We start from the raw sequence: 12,873 nt of genomic DNA on the forward strand, positions 1-12,873 counted from the left end.
ACTTCTTCCAGTCAAGCTATTTAAAACAAAATAAGCCCAAATGGAACTACAAGCAAGATAAAATGCTGAGAAGGAAGTCTGTAACTTTGTAGACAAGTCACTAAAAATATAACATTCATATTGATAGTTAACATTAGGCAAATCCCTGCTTCCAATCACACGCATATACAGGAGAGGACATTTTATATAGATGGACCAAAGACACTGCTGCTCATTTCATTTTAATGTAGATTTATTATATTTATTAAAATCATAGTTAAAAATCCAGCTTCATTTCACCTTCATCTGTGCACTTAATTAAAGCATTGGAATTAACTACCTGCCATATGGAATTTCAGAGTATACAATACTGATGTTTAATATTCTATTCAAACAACTTGCTTGTTTCACCATCTAGCCTAAGTAACATGTATTTTCTTCTCATGTATTAATAATAAATATTAAAACAAAATAATTAATTTGTTATATAAATCTGTATTGTATCTAGCTTCTCAATGTGATTTTGACTTATCCCATTGGTTAGTTATGGACACAATGTGCTAACTACACAGATTACTTTATTTAATACTTCTGAAAATATCCATTAGCAGTTAGCTCGACACCATTATAGTTTGGGGCATTCTGGAGTTCGAAGTTCAATGCTGGTACTGTCTGTTCACCCCTTGAACCACATAGGTTTCCTCCAGGTGCTCCTGTTTCCTCTCTCAGTTGAAAGGTGTACCCGTCATTAGGTTAAATGGTCATTGTAAATTATCTTGTAATTAGGCTGGCATTAAAAAGGTAGGTTGCTGACAGTGCAGCTTGTTGGGCCAGAAGGGCCTGTTTGTGGTGCATCTCTACATAAATAAATAGTTTTTTAAGCTACATATACACAGAACTAGTTATTTCCTCTAGACAGTCAGAAGGGACATGCAAGGACCAGATTAGAAATGGCCAGCAATATAATAAATATTATAACAATTAACATGGCTGTTAGAAGAGTCTTCAGGATTGAAATACAAGTTTTAAAGCAGACAACTGGATGATTGAATGTGAAAGCATGGGATAACTGAAAAAAAATTAACACTGAAATCAGAGAAAGTTCTACCTCTGTAAATGAAACTTTAATTTAACATTGATTAGTAAATGTACTGATGTCAATTTTATTAAACATTGCAATCACATTAATCTTGTGTTGATATAAAGTCCTCAGCTGGATCTACTGTAAATGCATTTATTTCTCTATTTTACCTCTATCTTTTTGGTTTTTATTCCCTAAATGCATAATACATAAAACACTTCTTAAAAAGATATAGGCAGACTATTAACTACCCTCATGTTAAAAGAAGTTATCGTGAACATCACCTTCATTAAATTAGCCAAATTATGGACTCAATTTTTCATTAGTTTTTAAAGTTTCAGTTATTATTTTTCTGTTCAAATGAAACTTCCAATTTTAAGCCATTCTTCGTAAAAATTATTGTGCACTGACCCACACACCTTCTTATAAAGTACAGAATTTTTCGGTAAGAATCCAAAATCGAATGCATATATTGAATTGTTTAAAATTATTAGCAAACATAGCAGTCTGTACAATTAACAGCTTACATTCTTCAAAGCAAATAAAAAAAGATAAAACATTATGGACTTCAGACTTTTATTTACCTTGAACCATAAAATAAAAAATACATTTAAAAAGCATCAGCTGCTTTTTATCTTTAATTAACTTAACAACAATCATGACTAATGTTCAACCAAAAGTCAACCAAAACTACTCTGAATAGCTTCTTCACATAAATTTCAACCCATTTCCAGGACTCCACAATTAATCCAATTCATCGTCAATAATTCATCGTCAGGTTGCAGTGAGATCCAGTCAGTCCTCTCACCTGCCTTAAAGATCACTGAAATTTTCTCTGGCTTTTGGACTATTCAAGCAGTTCTCTTTTCATTTTACATCTTGGACAATGCTACTAATATATTCACAAATGGAACCAACTACAGAAAATCCTATCATATCTATCGGTACAATTCAGTGAATAAGAATTACACGAAAAGTTTGGTATAAAGTTTTCTTTGAAGATGAACCAGAGGAATTGCTGAGTTCAGTTTACATATTTGATAGGTGGTGTGTTACATTCACAGAAATGGAATATTTTTTGAGGAAAAAAATCCCTCTTCTTTCTTCAAATGTAGCTCTTGCAGTGAGCAAGGAGGAGCCGTCATTCAGCAAAGATACAGCCCAAATTGACCTTCCAACTGTACTTGAGGTTATCCTCAGTCTACACTGACGTGCAGCAAGCCATTTGAAACAGTAGCTTCTTTAGACTTTCGCAGCTTTTCTATTGCCTTCTGAAGATCCTGTTGCTTGATGGGTCGAATCTTCTCCTTAGCACTATTAAAACAAATAACTTTTTTAAAAATTTGAATGAGCTTTGCAGAATCTATATCAGACTAAATGTGTAAAAAAAAAAAAAAAATAGGATGAGACCGGCCATATTTGAAAGCCAAAATGGAGTTGTCTACCTGGTTATATTGTGTTTAATTTTGGAAACAAATGTGAAAGAGTATAAGTAAGTATAGGTAACTAAGTAGATAAAGTGAAGTCAAGATAATTGTCATTTAACTAGATACATGTATACCAGAAGACAACATTTTTTCAAGCCACAGTATAAAGCACAGTAGTACACAGAACACACAATGACTTATGACAGTAAGGATAAAATCTACAGATGAATCACACAGTCTCGGCACCGACTAGAAGGGCCGAGATGGCCTGTTTCCGTGCTATAATTGTTATATGGTTATAAGTAGGCTGAAGAGCGTAAATTAAATATTCTAAGGTACAGAACAGATTAACCAGTGACACCTTGAATGCGACACAGCAGGGAGTTCAGAAGCCTAATGGAGAGAAGAGAAAAGACACTGAAGAGGTCGTAGGTTTCAACCTGGAGGAGACCATGATTTGATGAAGCCAGGGGTGAGATCGATCGAAGATCAGTGAATATGATGAGACTTTGAGCTCCAAACTGTGCACATTTGTTTGGAGATGTGCACACAACTGTGCACATCTCCAAACTTTCCTACGGTAGGAAACTTTGTCACATGGTGTGAGCAGAATTATCTGCAGCTTAATGTGAAAAAGACAAAGGAGCTGGTGATAGACCTGAGGAGGGCTAAGGTACCAGTGACCCGTTTCCATCCAGGGGGTCAGTGTGGACATGGTGGAGGGTTACAAATACCTGGGGATACAAACTGACAATAAACTGGACTGGTCAAAGAACACTGAGGCTGTCTACAAGAAGGGTCAGAGCCACCTCTATTTCCTGAGGAGACTGAGGTCCTTTAACATCTGCCAGACGATGCTGAGGATGTTCTACGAGTCTGTGGTGGCCAGTGCTATCATGTTTGCTGTTGTGTGCTGGGGCAGCAGGCTGAGGGTAGCAGACACCAACAGAATCAACAAACTCATTCCTAAGGCCAGTGATGTTGTGGGGATGGAACTGGACTCTCTCACGGTGGTGTCTGAAAAGAGGGTGCTGTCTAAGTTGCATGCCATCTTGGTCAATGTCTCCCATTCACTACATAATGTACTGGGTGGGCACAGCAGTACATTCAGCCAGAGACTCACTCCACCGAGATGCAGCACAGAGCGTCATAGGAAGTCATTCCTGCCTGTGGCCATCAAACTTTACAACTCCTCCCTTGGAGGGTCAGACACCCTGAGCCAATATGCTGGTCCTGGACTTATTTCATAATTTACTGGCATAATTTACATATTACTATTTAACTATTTATGGTTCTATTACTATTTATTATTTATGCTGCAACTGTAACGAAAACCAATTTCCCCCGGGATCAATAAAGTATGACTATGACTATTTGACGCTTCAGTTAAAATGAGCCCTTTTCTTTTTGTTTTTCTTTAACTAACCCTTTAATTAAGATTCATAAATATAATTCTTTGAATTGTATGCAGTATACCATCTGTTATTTTGTGGCACTAATTTGGAACGGTAGTAAATTACACACATCCACACAAACCGGTTTTGGGGTGGGAGAGCAGTCTCAAGCTCACGAATTTGGCGGGACTGGAGCGTGCCTTCCCTAGACTTACACAGTTAAGGAAACCGAGGGGTTTCACAAAGTTTTGACAACTTTGTTAAGTAAATCTGCTCGTTAACACAACTATCTACTCATGTGGCAGTAACTCAATGCAAAAAAACCACACAGACATGTTCAAAAAGTTCAGTTGCTGTTCAGACCAAACATCAGAGTGGGGAAGAAATGTGATCTAAGTGACTTTGACTGTGAAACGATTGTTAGTGCCAGGCAAAGTGGTTTGCATATCTCAGAAACTGCTGTTCTGGGATTTTCATACACAGCAGTCTCTAGAATTTACAGCGAATGTGTGAAGAACAATAAACATCCAGTGAGCAGCTGTTCTGTGTGCAAAAAATCCTTGTTAATGAGAGAGGTCAAAGGAGAATAACCAGACTGGTTCAAGCTGACAGTAACACAAACAATCATGCAGTGGTGTGCAGAAGAGCATCTCCGTATGCACATGTTGAACCCTGAAGTGGGTGTGCTACAGCACAGAACACCATGAACACACACTCTGTGGCCAGTTTATTGAGGGAGGCGGGAGGGGAAGAGCAAGAGGGTCAAAGGCAATTAGAAAGAACAGAAAACAAAGAAACAAATATAAAACAAGGAAAGAGGCAAAAAGTAGAGAGGAAAAAAAAGAAAAATCAGTTTCAAACCCCAAGAATGTCCCTGGGTAACTGGCAAGTCTTGAAATATACTTGTCAAGAAATTACTAAATAAGCTGTCAAGCATTCAAAAAAAACTTAAAAATATAGTTAATTCACTATGTTAAAGACCAGTTTTATTTGCATTGTAGAACCTACTGTTTCAATAGTGTGGTTGCAAACACAGCTTGATATTACAACAGCACAGCACAGGACAGGCCCTTCAATCAACAATACTGTGTCTACACTGATATCAATCCAAGCCTTTCCATCCATTTTTCTATCATAAATGTGCCTTTCTAAGAGTCTTAAATGCCCCATTGTATCTGCATCTACCACTACCACTGCAGTGTTCCATCCATCCACCACTCTCAGTAAAAAACATACTTCTGGTACCCCCTACTCCCCACCCATACTTTCCTCCAATCACTTAAAATTATGCTCCCTTGTATTAGCCGTTTCTGCCCTGGGAACAAGTCTGGCTATGCACTCAGTCTATGCCTCTTACCTTGTACACCTGTGATATTGTTCAAAACTTAAAACTACAGTGCTGACAACCACGTCCAGAAACAAAACCTTTTAAAATCCAATTTCTGTTGCCATTTGATTGCGAATCTACATCCAATCAGTCATCACAGTGCAAGAAGCTCCAGGCTTGTTTGTTTGTTTGTTTTTACAAACCTTTCCTCCTCTTCAGAGCCATTTACATAATCTCGGACACAGAACATGGCTGCATCTCTACAGAGTTCTTTGAGATCACTCCCTGAAAAGCCATGAGTTTCCTTAGCAATTTCACTCAAGTTCACGTAATTGTCCACCTTTTAAGAAACAAAGGAATATACTTTAGACACTTTAAATTCTAAAAAATGACTTAATGATAATACGTAATACGTTAATAAAATACTAATGTGTCAGAGGCAGCCAAGTTATAAAAACGTCATAATGAAGTGCAGCAGAAACCCACCTAAGCTACCACCCCAAAGCAAGCTTACAACCCATACCAAGCATGTTAAGGATTCCAAGTAGATGCTTGAAACTTGTTCACATACAGGGAGAAGAAAGGAACCAACAACAGCCGCAATAAAGATTAATACACAAACCAAACCTCAGTAGATTCTATATGAACGTAAGTGTTGCAAAGATCAAATGTGCAAGCAATCTAAACCAAGTTGGCAACATTAAAAAAAAAATTGGCAAGGATGAACAGAAGGACCATCATATATTTGTAGTATAATAAATCACTAAGGAATGCCAAACAAGTAAAGCATTGATGAAATATGGTGGTCTTGTGCTATTATGGATCCACAAAAGAAACGATGCACTTTCAAGGCTGGAATACGTCATAATCTTTAGAGAATGGTATTTAAAGATAAAATAACAGGAACTACATGGAGAGAACCTGACAAAGAATGGAGGAAAATCACACCGCGTTACTCTATGTTCCTGTCCATCACCCAACACTGAATTCTCAACTTCAGCTGAACAAACGGACAAAAACAAGCCTGCTTTTAGTAAGGCTCAGTTCAGAGCTCCCAGAACCCAGCACAGAGTAGAAACAGATCAGTGAGAAGCAGCAATGTACATACTGATGCATGGCATTCAATAACACCATGGATTACTATTTACTAGCATCAGAAACAGGCATCCATGTTAATAAAATATACAACAGCAAAGCTTTGTTTTGTATTCAGTTTGCACTTATGTCAAATACTGGTCCCGCTTTAAAAAAAAGGAAACCTTATTTGTTTTTAGTTTTAAAAGGAAAAACCTGCAACAGCTATGAAAATAGCAAATTTGTGAGCAGTGTCATGTGGCCTTAGAAGGTACTGATTATTATATCTAATCTGATACATTATCTCGGAAGCAAAACCTCAAGCCAAATTTGGAAAAGATTTGGCAATCCAACATTTGGGCGCCAGGGTAGCATAGTGATTAGCTCGATGCTATTACAGCCCAGGGCGTTTCAGAGTTGAATTCCAGCACCGTTCTGTGAGGAGTCTCTACGTCCTCACTGTAGAATGTGTGGGTTTTCCCTGGGTGCTCCACTTTCCTCTCACAAGTCCAAAGATGTAATGGTAGGTTAACTGGTCATTGTAAATTGTCCCGTGATTAGGTTAGGGTTAATCAGGAATATGGGGTTGCTGGGGCGTCAGGGCTTGAAGGGCTGTATCGCTGAATTAAAAATAAAATTAAAACGTAATTCAATTGTAATTTCTTTTCATACAAGTCAGATACCTTTTCATTTAGTAGAATTAAAGCCAGGATTAATTCTCGCTGCTTGATATTCTGTAAAAAAGATAAAAGTTAGAGTACTTATCAATATATGTAAAAAGGTACTACTAAAATACTGAGATCATGCAAACAAAAGCAGCTACTTGACTCAACCCATCATGTGGGCGTTCCATCATGTACTTCAAGCATAAGTCTAGTGGGAATACAATAGTTACGGTAATGGATAAAGAATCTAAAGATCTAGATTCAATGATCTGAAGATATCATTTTCAACTGCACCTCAGTAAATGAAGAATCTTAAATAACTGTTGTTCATACAACATAACTGCTGTGAAAATCACTGAAGGAAGGAAACTTGTTATCCTCGCATATATGTAACCAGACTCTCAGCAACATGGTTAATGGCGCATGAGCAATTAAAGTCAATTGATGCTCATTTCTCAGCAATGCCAAGTTCTCAAAGAGTGATGTTTTACTTTACCATCACTTAATAGTTTTTATTCTTAAGTACAGCTTAATCTTTTCCAGTTCCATGCCATCTTTCACTACACCTAGTCAACGTCCTATGCCCTATTTACAAGAGTTACTTTTTGATGAAAGATCTTGGCCTGAAACATTGACTGCTTAATCCCCTCCATAGATGCCGCATGACCTGCTGACTTCCTCTATCATTTTGTGCTCTGCACTACTGTATCTTGTCGTTTTCTTAATTCAAACATTATAAAATTCATATTATCGCTACACTACATAGCTTTCACACTGCTGGTTTGATCACATCTTCTGGGAGTCCCTCACTAACCTTAACATAATCTGCTATCAGTTCTTATCTTTGGATAAGTGATAAAAATGCAAACAATGTGCTTTGAAATAATTTTCCTTTGTGGTAACAGGACATGAGAGATTGTTGAATTTAGTGGAGATTTTTATTAAGAATCCTGAAGCTTTCAAGCAAAATTGCTTCTTCTGTTTGTTTATGTACCTTACCTAGGTGACACATTCAATCTTTACAATAATTTACACAAACAAATCCAATTGAGTTTAAATGATTAACATGTGACTACAGCTTTTTTTTAAAAAAGACATTATGCTTATGTAAGATTTCTAAAAGCTGTTGCATGTTAATTTTTAAGGAGAAACTACATATATAACATATGTCCTTGCAATCCAGGCACGTGGCCTAGGAAACCAAATTTACATCAGAATTATTTCATTGATCCACACCAATTTGAATGAATGACACTTACAAAGTATTAGATTCATAGAGTTCAAGTTTATTGTTATCTAATTGTACATATATACAACCAAATGAAACAACGTTCCTCCAGACCACAGTGCACCCACATTATATCATATGCAGCACATAAACCAAAATATTATACCATAAATAAGTGGTGGCAGGGTATTCATTAGTCTCACTGCCTGAGGGAAGAAGCTGTTACCCAATCTAGCAGTCCCAGTTCTGATGCTTCTCTTTCTCCTTTCTGACAGTAGTGGGTTACAGAGGTTGTGGGATGGGTGCTGAGGGTCCTCAACAATGCTTTGGGCCCTTTGCCTGCAACATTCCCAGAAAATGTCACAAATGGGGAAGAGGGAGACACAATGATCCTCTCAGCGAATTTACTGTCCTCCATAGGGTCTTGCGATCCAATGCCTTGCAGCTTCCATACCACACAATGGTGCAGCCAGACAGGACGCTCTTGATGGTGCTCATACAGAAAGCTGTTAGAATGGGAACAGGGAGCCTTGCACACCTCAATCTCCTCAGAAAGTGTAAATGCTGCTCTACCTTCTTGACTAGTGAGGAGCTGTTGTGGGTCCAGGTTAGATCAGTGGTCCCCAGCCACTGGGCCGCAGACTGGTACCGGGCCACAAAGCATGTGCTACTGGGCCGCGAGGAAACGACATGATTTGGCGATATGAAACGATATGAGTCAGCTGTACCTTTCCTCATTCCCTGTCATGCACTGTTGAACTTGAAATAACCTACCAAATCATACCAAATAACACACAAAACCTAAAATAACACTAACATATAGTAAAAGCAGCCTATAAATATACGGCCTATATAGAGTAGAAATACTGTATGTACAGTGTAGTTTCATTTAACAGAATCGGGAAGATTAAGCCAAAACCGATTCATAAAATTAAAAAATCAGCACATACGCACGCGCATGCGCACACAGGTGCCCGCGCAAGGCTTCATGGTCATAGTAGTCTTTCACGGGGTAAACACAAGTGTCTGGTATTTGACTGCTACGTTTGTCCCTTATTTGGGAGTGAGAAAGTTGGCAACCCCTACTTGATCACAACAACCACCGCCCTCCCGACCCCGGGTCGGCCGGTCCGCATGATTACTGTCAATAAAAAAGGTTGGGGACCCCTGGGTTAGATCATCTGTTATGTGCACTCCAAGGAACATTGTGTTCTTCACTCTCTCCATGGCAGAGCCATTGAGGTGCAAAGGAAAGTGATCGACCTGTGCCTTCCTGAAGTCCACAATCATCTCTTTTGTCTTGTCCACGTTGAGACTCAGGCTGTTGTTCTCACACCATTTGACAAGCCTCTCTACATGCTGACTCATCATTGCTGCCAACTCAGACTGACTGGGGTCTTTCCATCAAGAAGTCCAAGATCCAGTTACGGAGAGTGGTGTTAAATCCCAACAAGGCCTGAGGGATGATGGTGTTAAATGCCGAGCTGAAGTCAATGAACATCCTGACACAAGGCATCATTTTCTAGGTGGGACAGGACAGAGTGGAGGGCTAAGGCAAACCCATTTGAACAGTAGGCAAACTGTAAAGGATCCAATGTAGCTGAAAAGTGGGATTTTATACAATGCTTTACCAGTTGCTCAAAGCACTTCATGATTGTTGTGTGTGTCTTGTTTGGACTTCCAGCACCTGCAGATTTTCTCTTGTTCATGATTACTGAAGTCAATGCCACTGGGTGGTAAACAATCATTTAGGCCAGTTACTGTAGCTCTCTTGGGCATTAGAATGATGGTGTCTTCCTTAAACCCTGTAGGAAAAGTGGACTGTTTCAGAGAGACATTAAAGATGTCCATTAAGGCCTCTGTTAGCCGGGCCGCACCATCCCTCTGCACCTGATCAGGGATGTTGTCTGGCTCTGCAGCTTTGCATGGGTTTACCCTGGCTAGGGTCCCCCTTGATTTGGCTGTGCCAAGACAGTGCTTGCTCCTCAGGAAGAGAGGGTGCTTTCCTTGATGTCGTATCATTCAATTGGTCAAATCATGCACAAAAAGCATTCACCCTATCAAGGGAGGCAGAAGCTGTCGTTGATGTGCAGAGTGGACTTGTAATTGGTTATGGCTAGTATACCTCATCACATGGCTTGTGTCCCTGGGATCATTAAGGATTTTCTGTGCATACTCACACTTTGTCTTCCTGATGGCATAGAGCACGGATCCTGCTGACTTTAGAGATCTGAAGGAAGCATCCCAATCCCTAAGCAGCGCATGAATCACAGCAGTCAGCCTGGGCTTCTGGTTTCTTCTGTCCCAAAGAAGGGTCTCAGCCTGAAACCTCGACTGTTTCCATAGATGCTGCCTGACCTGCTGAGGTCCTCTAGCATGTTGTGTGCGTTGCTTTGGATTTCCAGCATCTGCAGATTTTCTAATGGTTTCTGGTTTGCCCTGGCAACATAGTATTTAATCCCAGTAACGTCCTCAATGCACTTTCCAATGTAGCCAGTCACCAATCCCACATACTTATGTCAATTATACAGATTGGAACCAGGACCTTCAACCCAACGCTCATCCATGAACATCAAAGTGCCAACCTAATCTAGTCCCCCTTGTCTTGCTCAGCCAATACAGTACCTTGTAAAAGCATTCAGCCCCCAACTCTGTTCATATACATGAGTATTACAACTAGGGACTTCGACAAAATTTAACAGAGGATTTTTATTTGTGAATCACATGCTCCTTTACAGTCATCCCCTACAAACTGGTGCAGAAATTGAGCAACCTAGGCCTTGGCAGTTCACTGTGTTCATGGATACTGGATTTTCTGAGTAACAGACCCCAAAGTGTCAGGATGGGAGAACACACGTCATCTACTCTCATCCTGAACACCAGTACACCACAGGGGTGTGTTCTCAGCCCCATCCTCTATTCTCTTTTCACCCATGACTCCTCTACCATTCACTCCACCAACACCATTGTCAAATTTGCTGACGATACCACCCTAATAGGTATCATATCAGACTGTGATGAGACAGCCTATAGAATGGTGTTGTCATAATAACCTGGACTTGAACATCACAAAAACCAAGGAGCTGATAGTAGACTTCAGGAAATCAAAGCGCGTCGAGCACTCTGCTCTGCACGTATACGGGAAAGAGGTGGAGAGAGGAGAGAGTTTCAAGTTCCTCGGCGTCCACATTTCGGCTGACCTCACCTGGACTGCCCATATCTCTTATCAGGTGGGGAAGGCCCAACAGAGGCTCTACTTCCTAAGGAAACTAAAGCACGCTCTCCTCCCTCATCACCTGCTGATCAACTTCTATCGGACAACTATAGAGAGCCTCCTGACGTATTGCTGTGCAGTGTGGTTTGCCAGCTGCACAGAACAGAGCAGGAAGGACTTGCAGCGGGTGGTGAGGGTAGCAGAGCGGGTTATTGGCACAACATTACCCTCCCTCAGAGACATTTATACTGGCAGACTTCAAAAGAAGGCTACTTGTATTTCAAAGGATCCCACTCATCATCACCAGTTTTCCCCTCTACCTTCTGGGAAGAGATACAGAGCATTAAGGATGAAAACAAAGAGACTCCTTAACAGCTTCTACCCACAAGCAGTGAAATGTATAACACCCCCTTTCCTTCTCCTGCCTCCCTCCTAAGACGGCGGCAGCTAAATGCATCACACTTCCAGGAATGGCAGGTGTGCAATAGTCCTACCCCCCCCCCCATCCATATATTATTAATTTTGGACTGCACTCCTGAGGTTTTAGAGTTTATTTTATGTATATATTCTTTGTCATACTGCAAAACGTTGAGCTGCTAAACTGTGTTTCATTGCTCCACAACAATGACAACAAAGATATTCTTTTTTCACAATGGAACCCCAAAAAAGAGAAAATTGTAAAGCTTGAAAAACTAAACATTCAAAAACTGAAATGTCAGCAGTTGAAAAGTATACATTCCCCTTTGCTCAATACTTAGTTAAACCACCTCTCAAAGCTATTACAGCAGTAGTCTTTTTGGACAAGTCTCCATTAGCTTTGCACAATGTGATGGAGCTAGATTTGCCTATTCCTCCAGGTTAGTTGGGAAGCGGCAGTGGACAGCAATCTTGCCAGAGGTGTTTGATTGAATTAAGATCAGAACTCTGATTGGGCCACACAAGGGCATCAATTTTCTTAATCTGAAACCACTCCATGGTTGCTCTGGCAGTCTTTGCTTTGGGTCATTGCCCTGCTGAAAGATGAACTTCCTCCCTGGTTTAAGCTTTCTGGTAGCGGCCAGCCAAGTACTTTTTTTAAATCCAGGATCTCTCTGCATTTAGCAGCATTGATCTTCCCATCAATCTCGACCAGATTTTCAATCCCTGCTGCTAGAAAGCATCCCTACAGCATGATGCCACCGCCACCATACTTTACAGTAGGGATGGTGTTACCAGGCTGATGTGCAGTATTACATCTATACTACATGTAACACTTAGTGTTGAGGCCAAGAAATTCCAGTTTAGTCTCATCCGGCCACAAGACCCTCTTCCACATCTTTACAGTATCTTCTAAATGATGCTTTGCAAACTCTTTATGAGCAACGGTATGCTCTTTTTAAAGCCACTCTTCCATAAATACCCATTTCATGCAAGGCCTTAGAGATGTGGAGCCATGAACTTCATCTTCAATTGCAACCACTGACTTCTGCAGCTCACTCAGTGAC

The 12,873-nt window shown here is 40.1% G+C and overlaps 1 protein-coding gene across 2 annotated transcripts in view; it reads right to left on the reverse strand.

The window, feature by feature from the left end:
- Nucleotides 1-214: 214 nt before the first annotated feature.
- Nucleotides 215-12,873, reverse strand: part of atad1b (ATPase family AAA domain containing 1b) — a 46,669-nt gene continuing 34,010 nt past the window's right edge. For both annotated transcript variants that reach the window (XM_072239250.1, XM_072239249.1), the window contains exons 8-10: nucleotides 6,966-7,016; nucleotides 5,412-5,548; nucleotides 215-2,374 (exon numbers count right to left, since the gene is read on the reverse strand). In XM_072239250.1, the coding sequence (XP_072095351.1) occupies nucleotides 2,257-2,374; nucleotides 5,412-5,548; nucleotides 6,966-7,016 (306 nt within the window). In that variant the 3' untranslated portion in view covers nucleotides 215-2,256. The remainder of the gene's footprint in view (nucleotides 2,375-5,411; nucleotides 5,549-6,965; nucleotides 7,017-12,873) is intronic.

Source organism: Mobula birostris, chromosome 21, assembly GCF_030028105.1.
Source record: "Mobula birostris isolate sMobBir1 chromosome 21, sMobBir1.hap1, whole genome shotgun sequence".
Classification (NCBI taxonomy): domain Eukaryota; kingdom Metazoa; phylum Chordata; class Chondrichthyes; order Myliobatiformes; family Myliobatidae; genus Mobula; species Mobula birostris.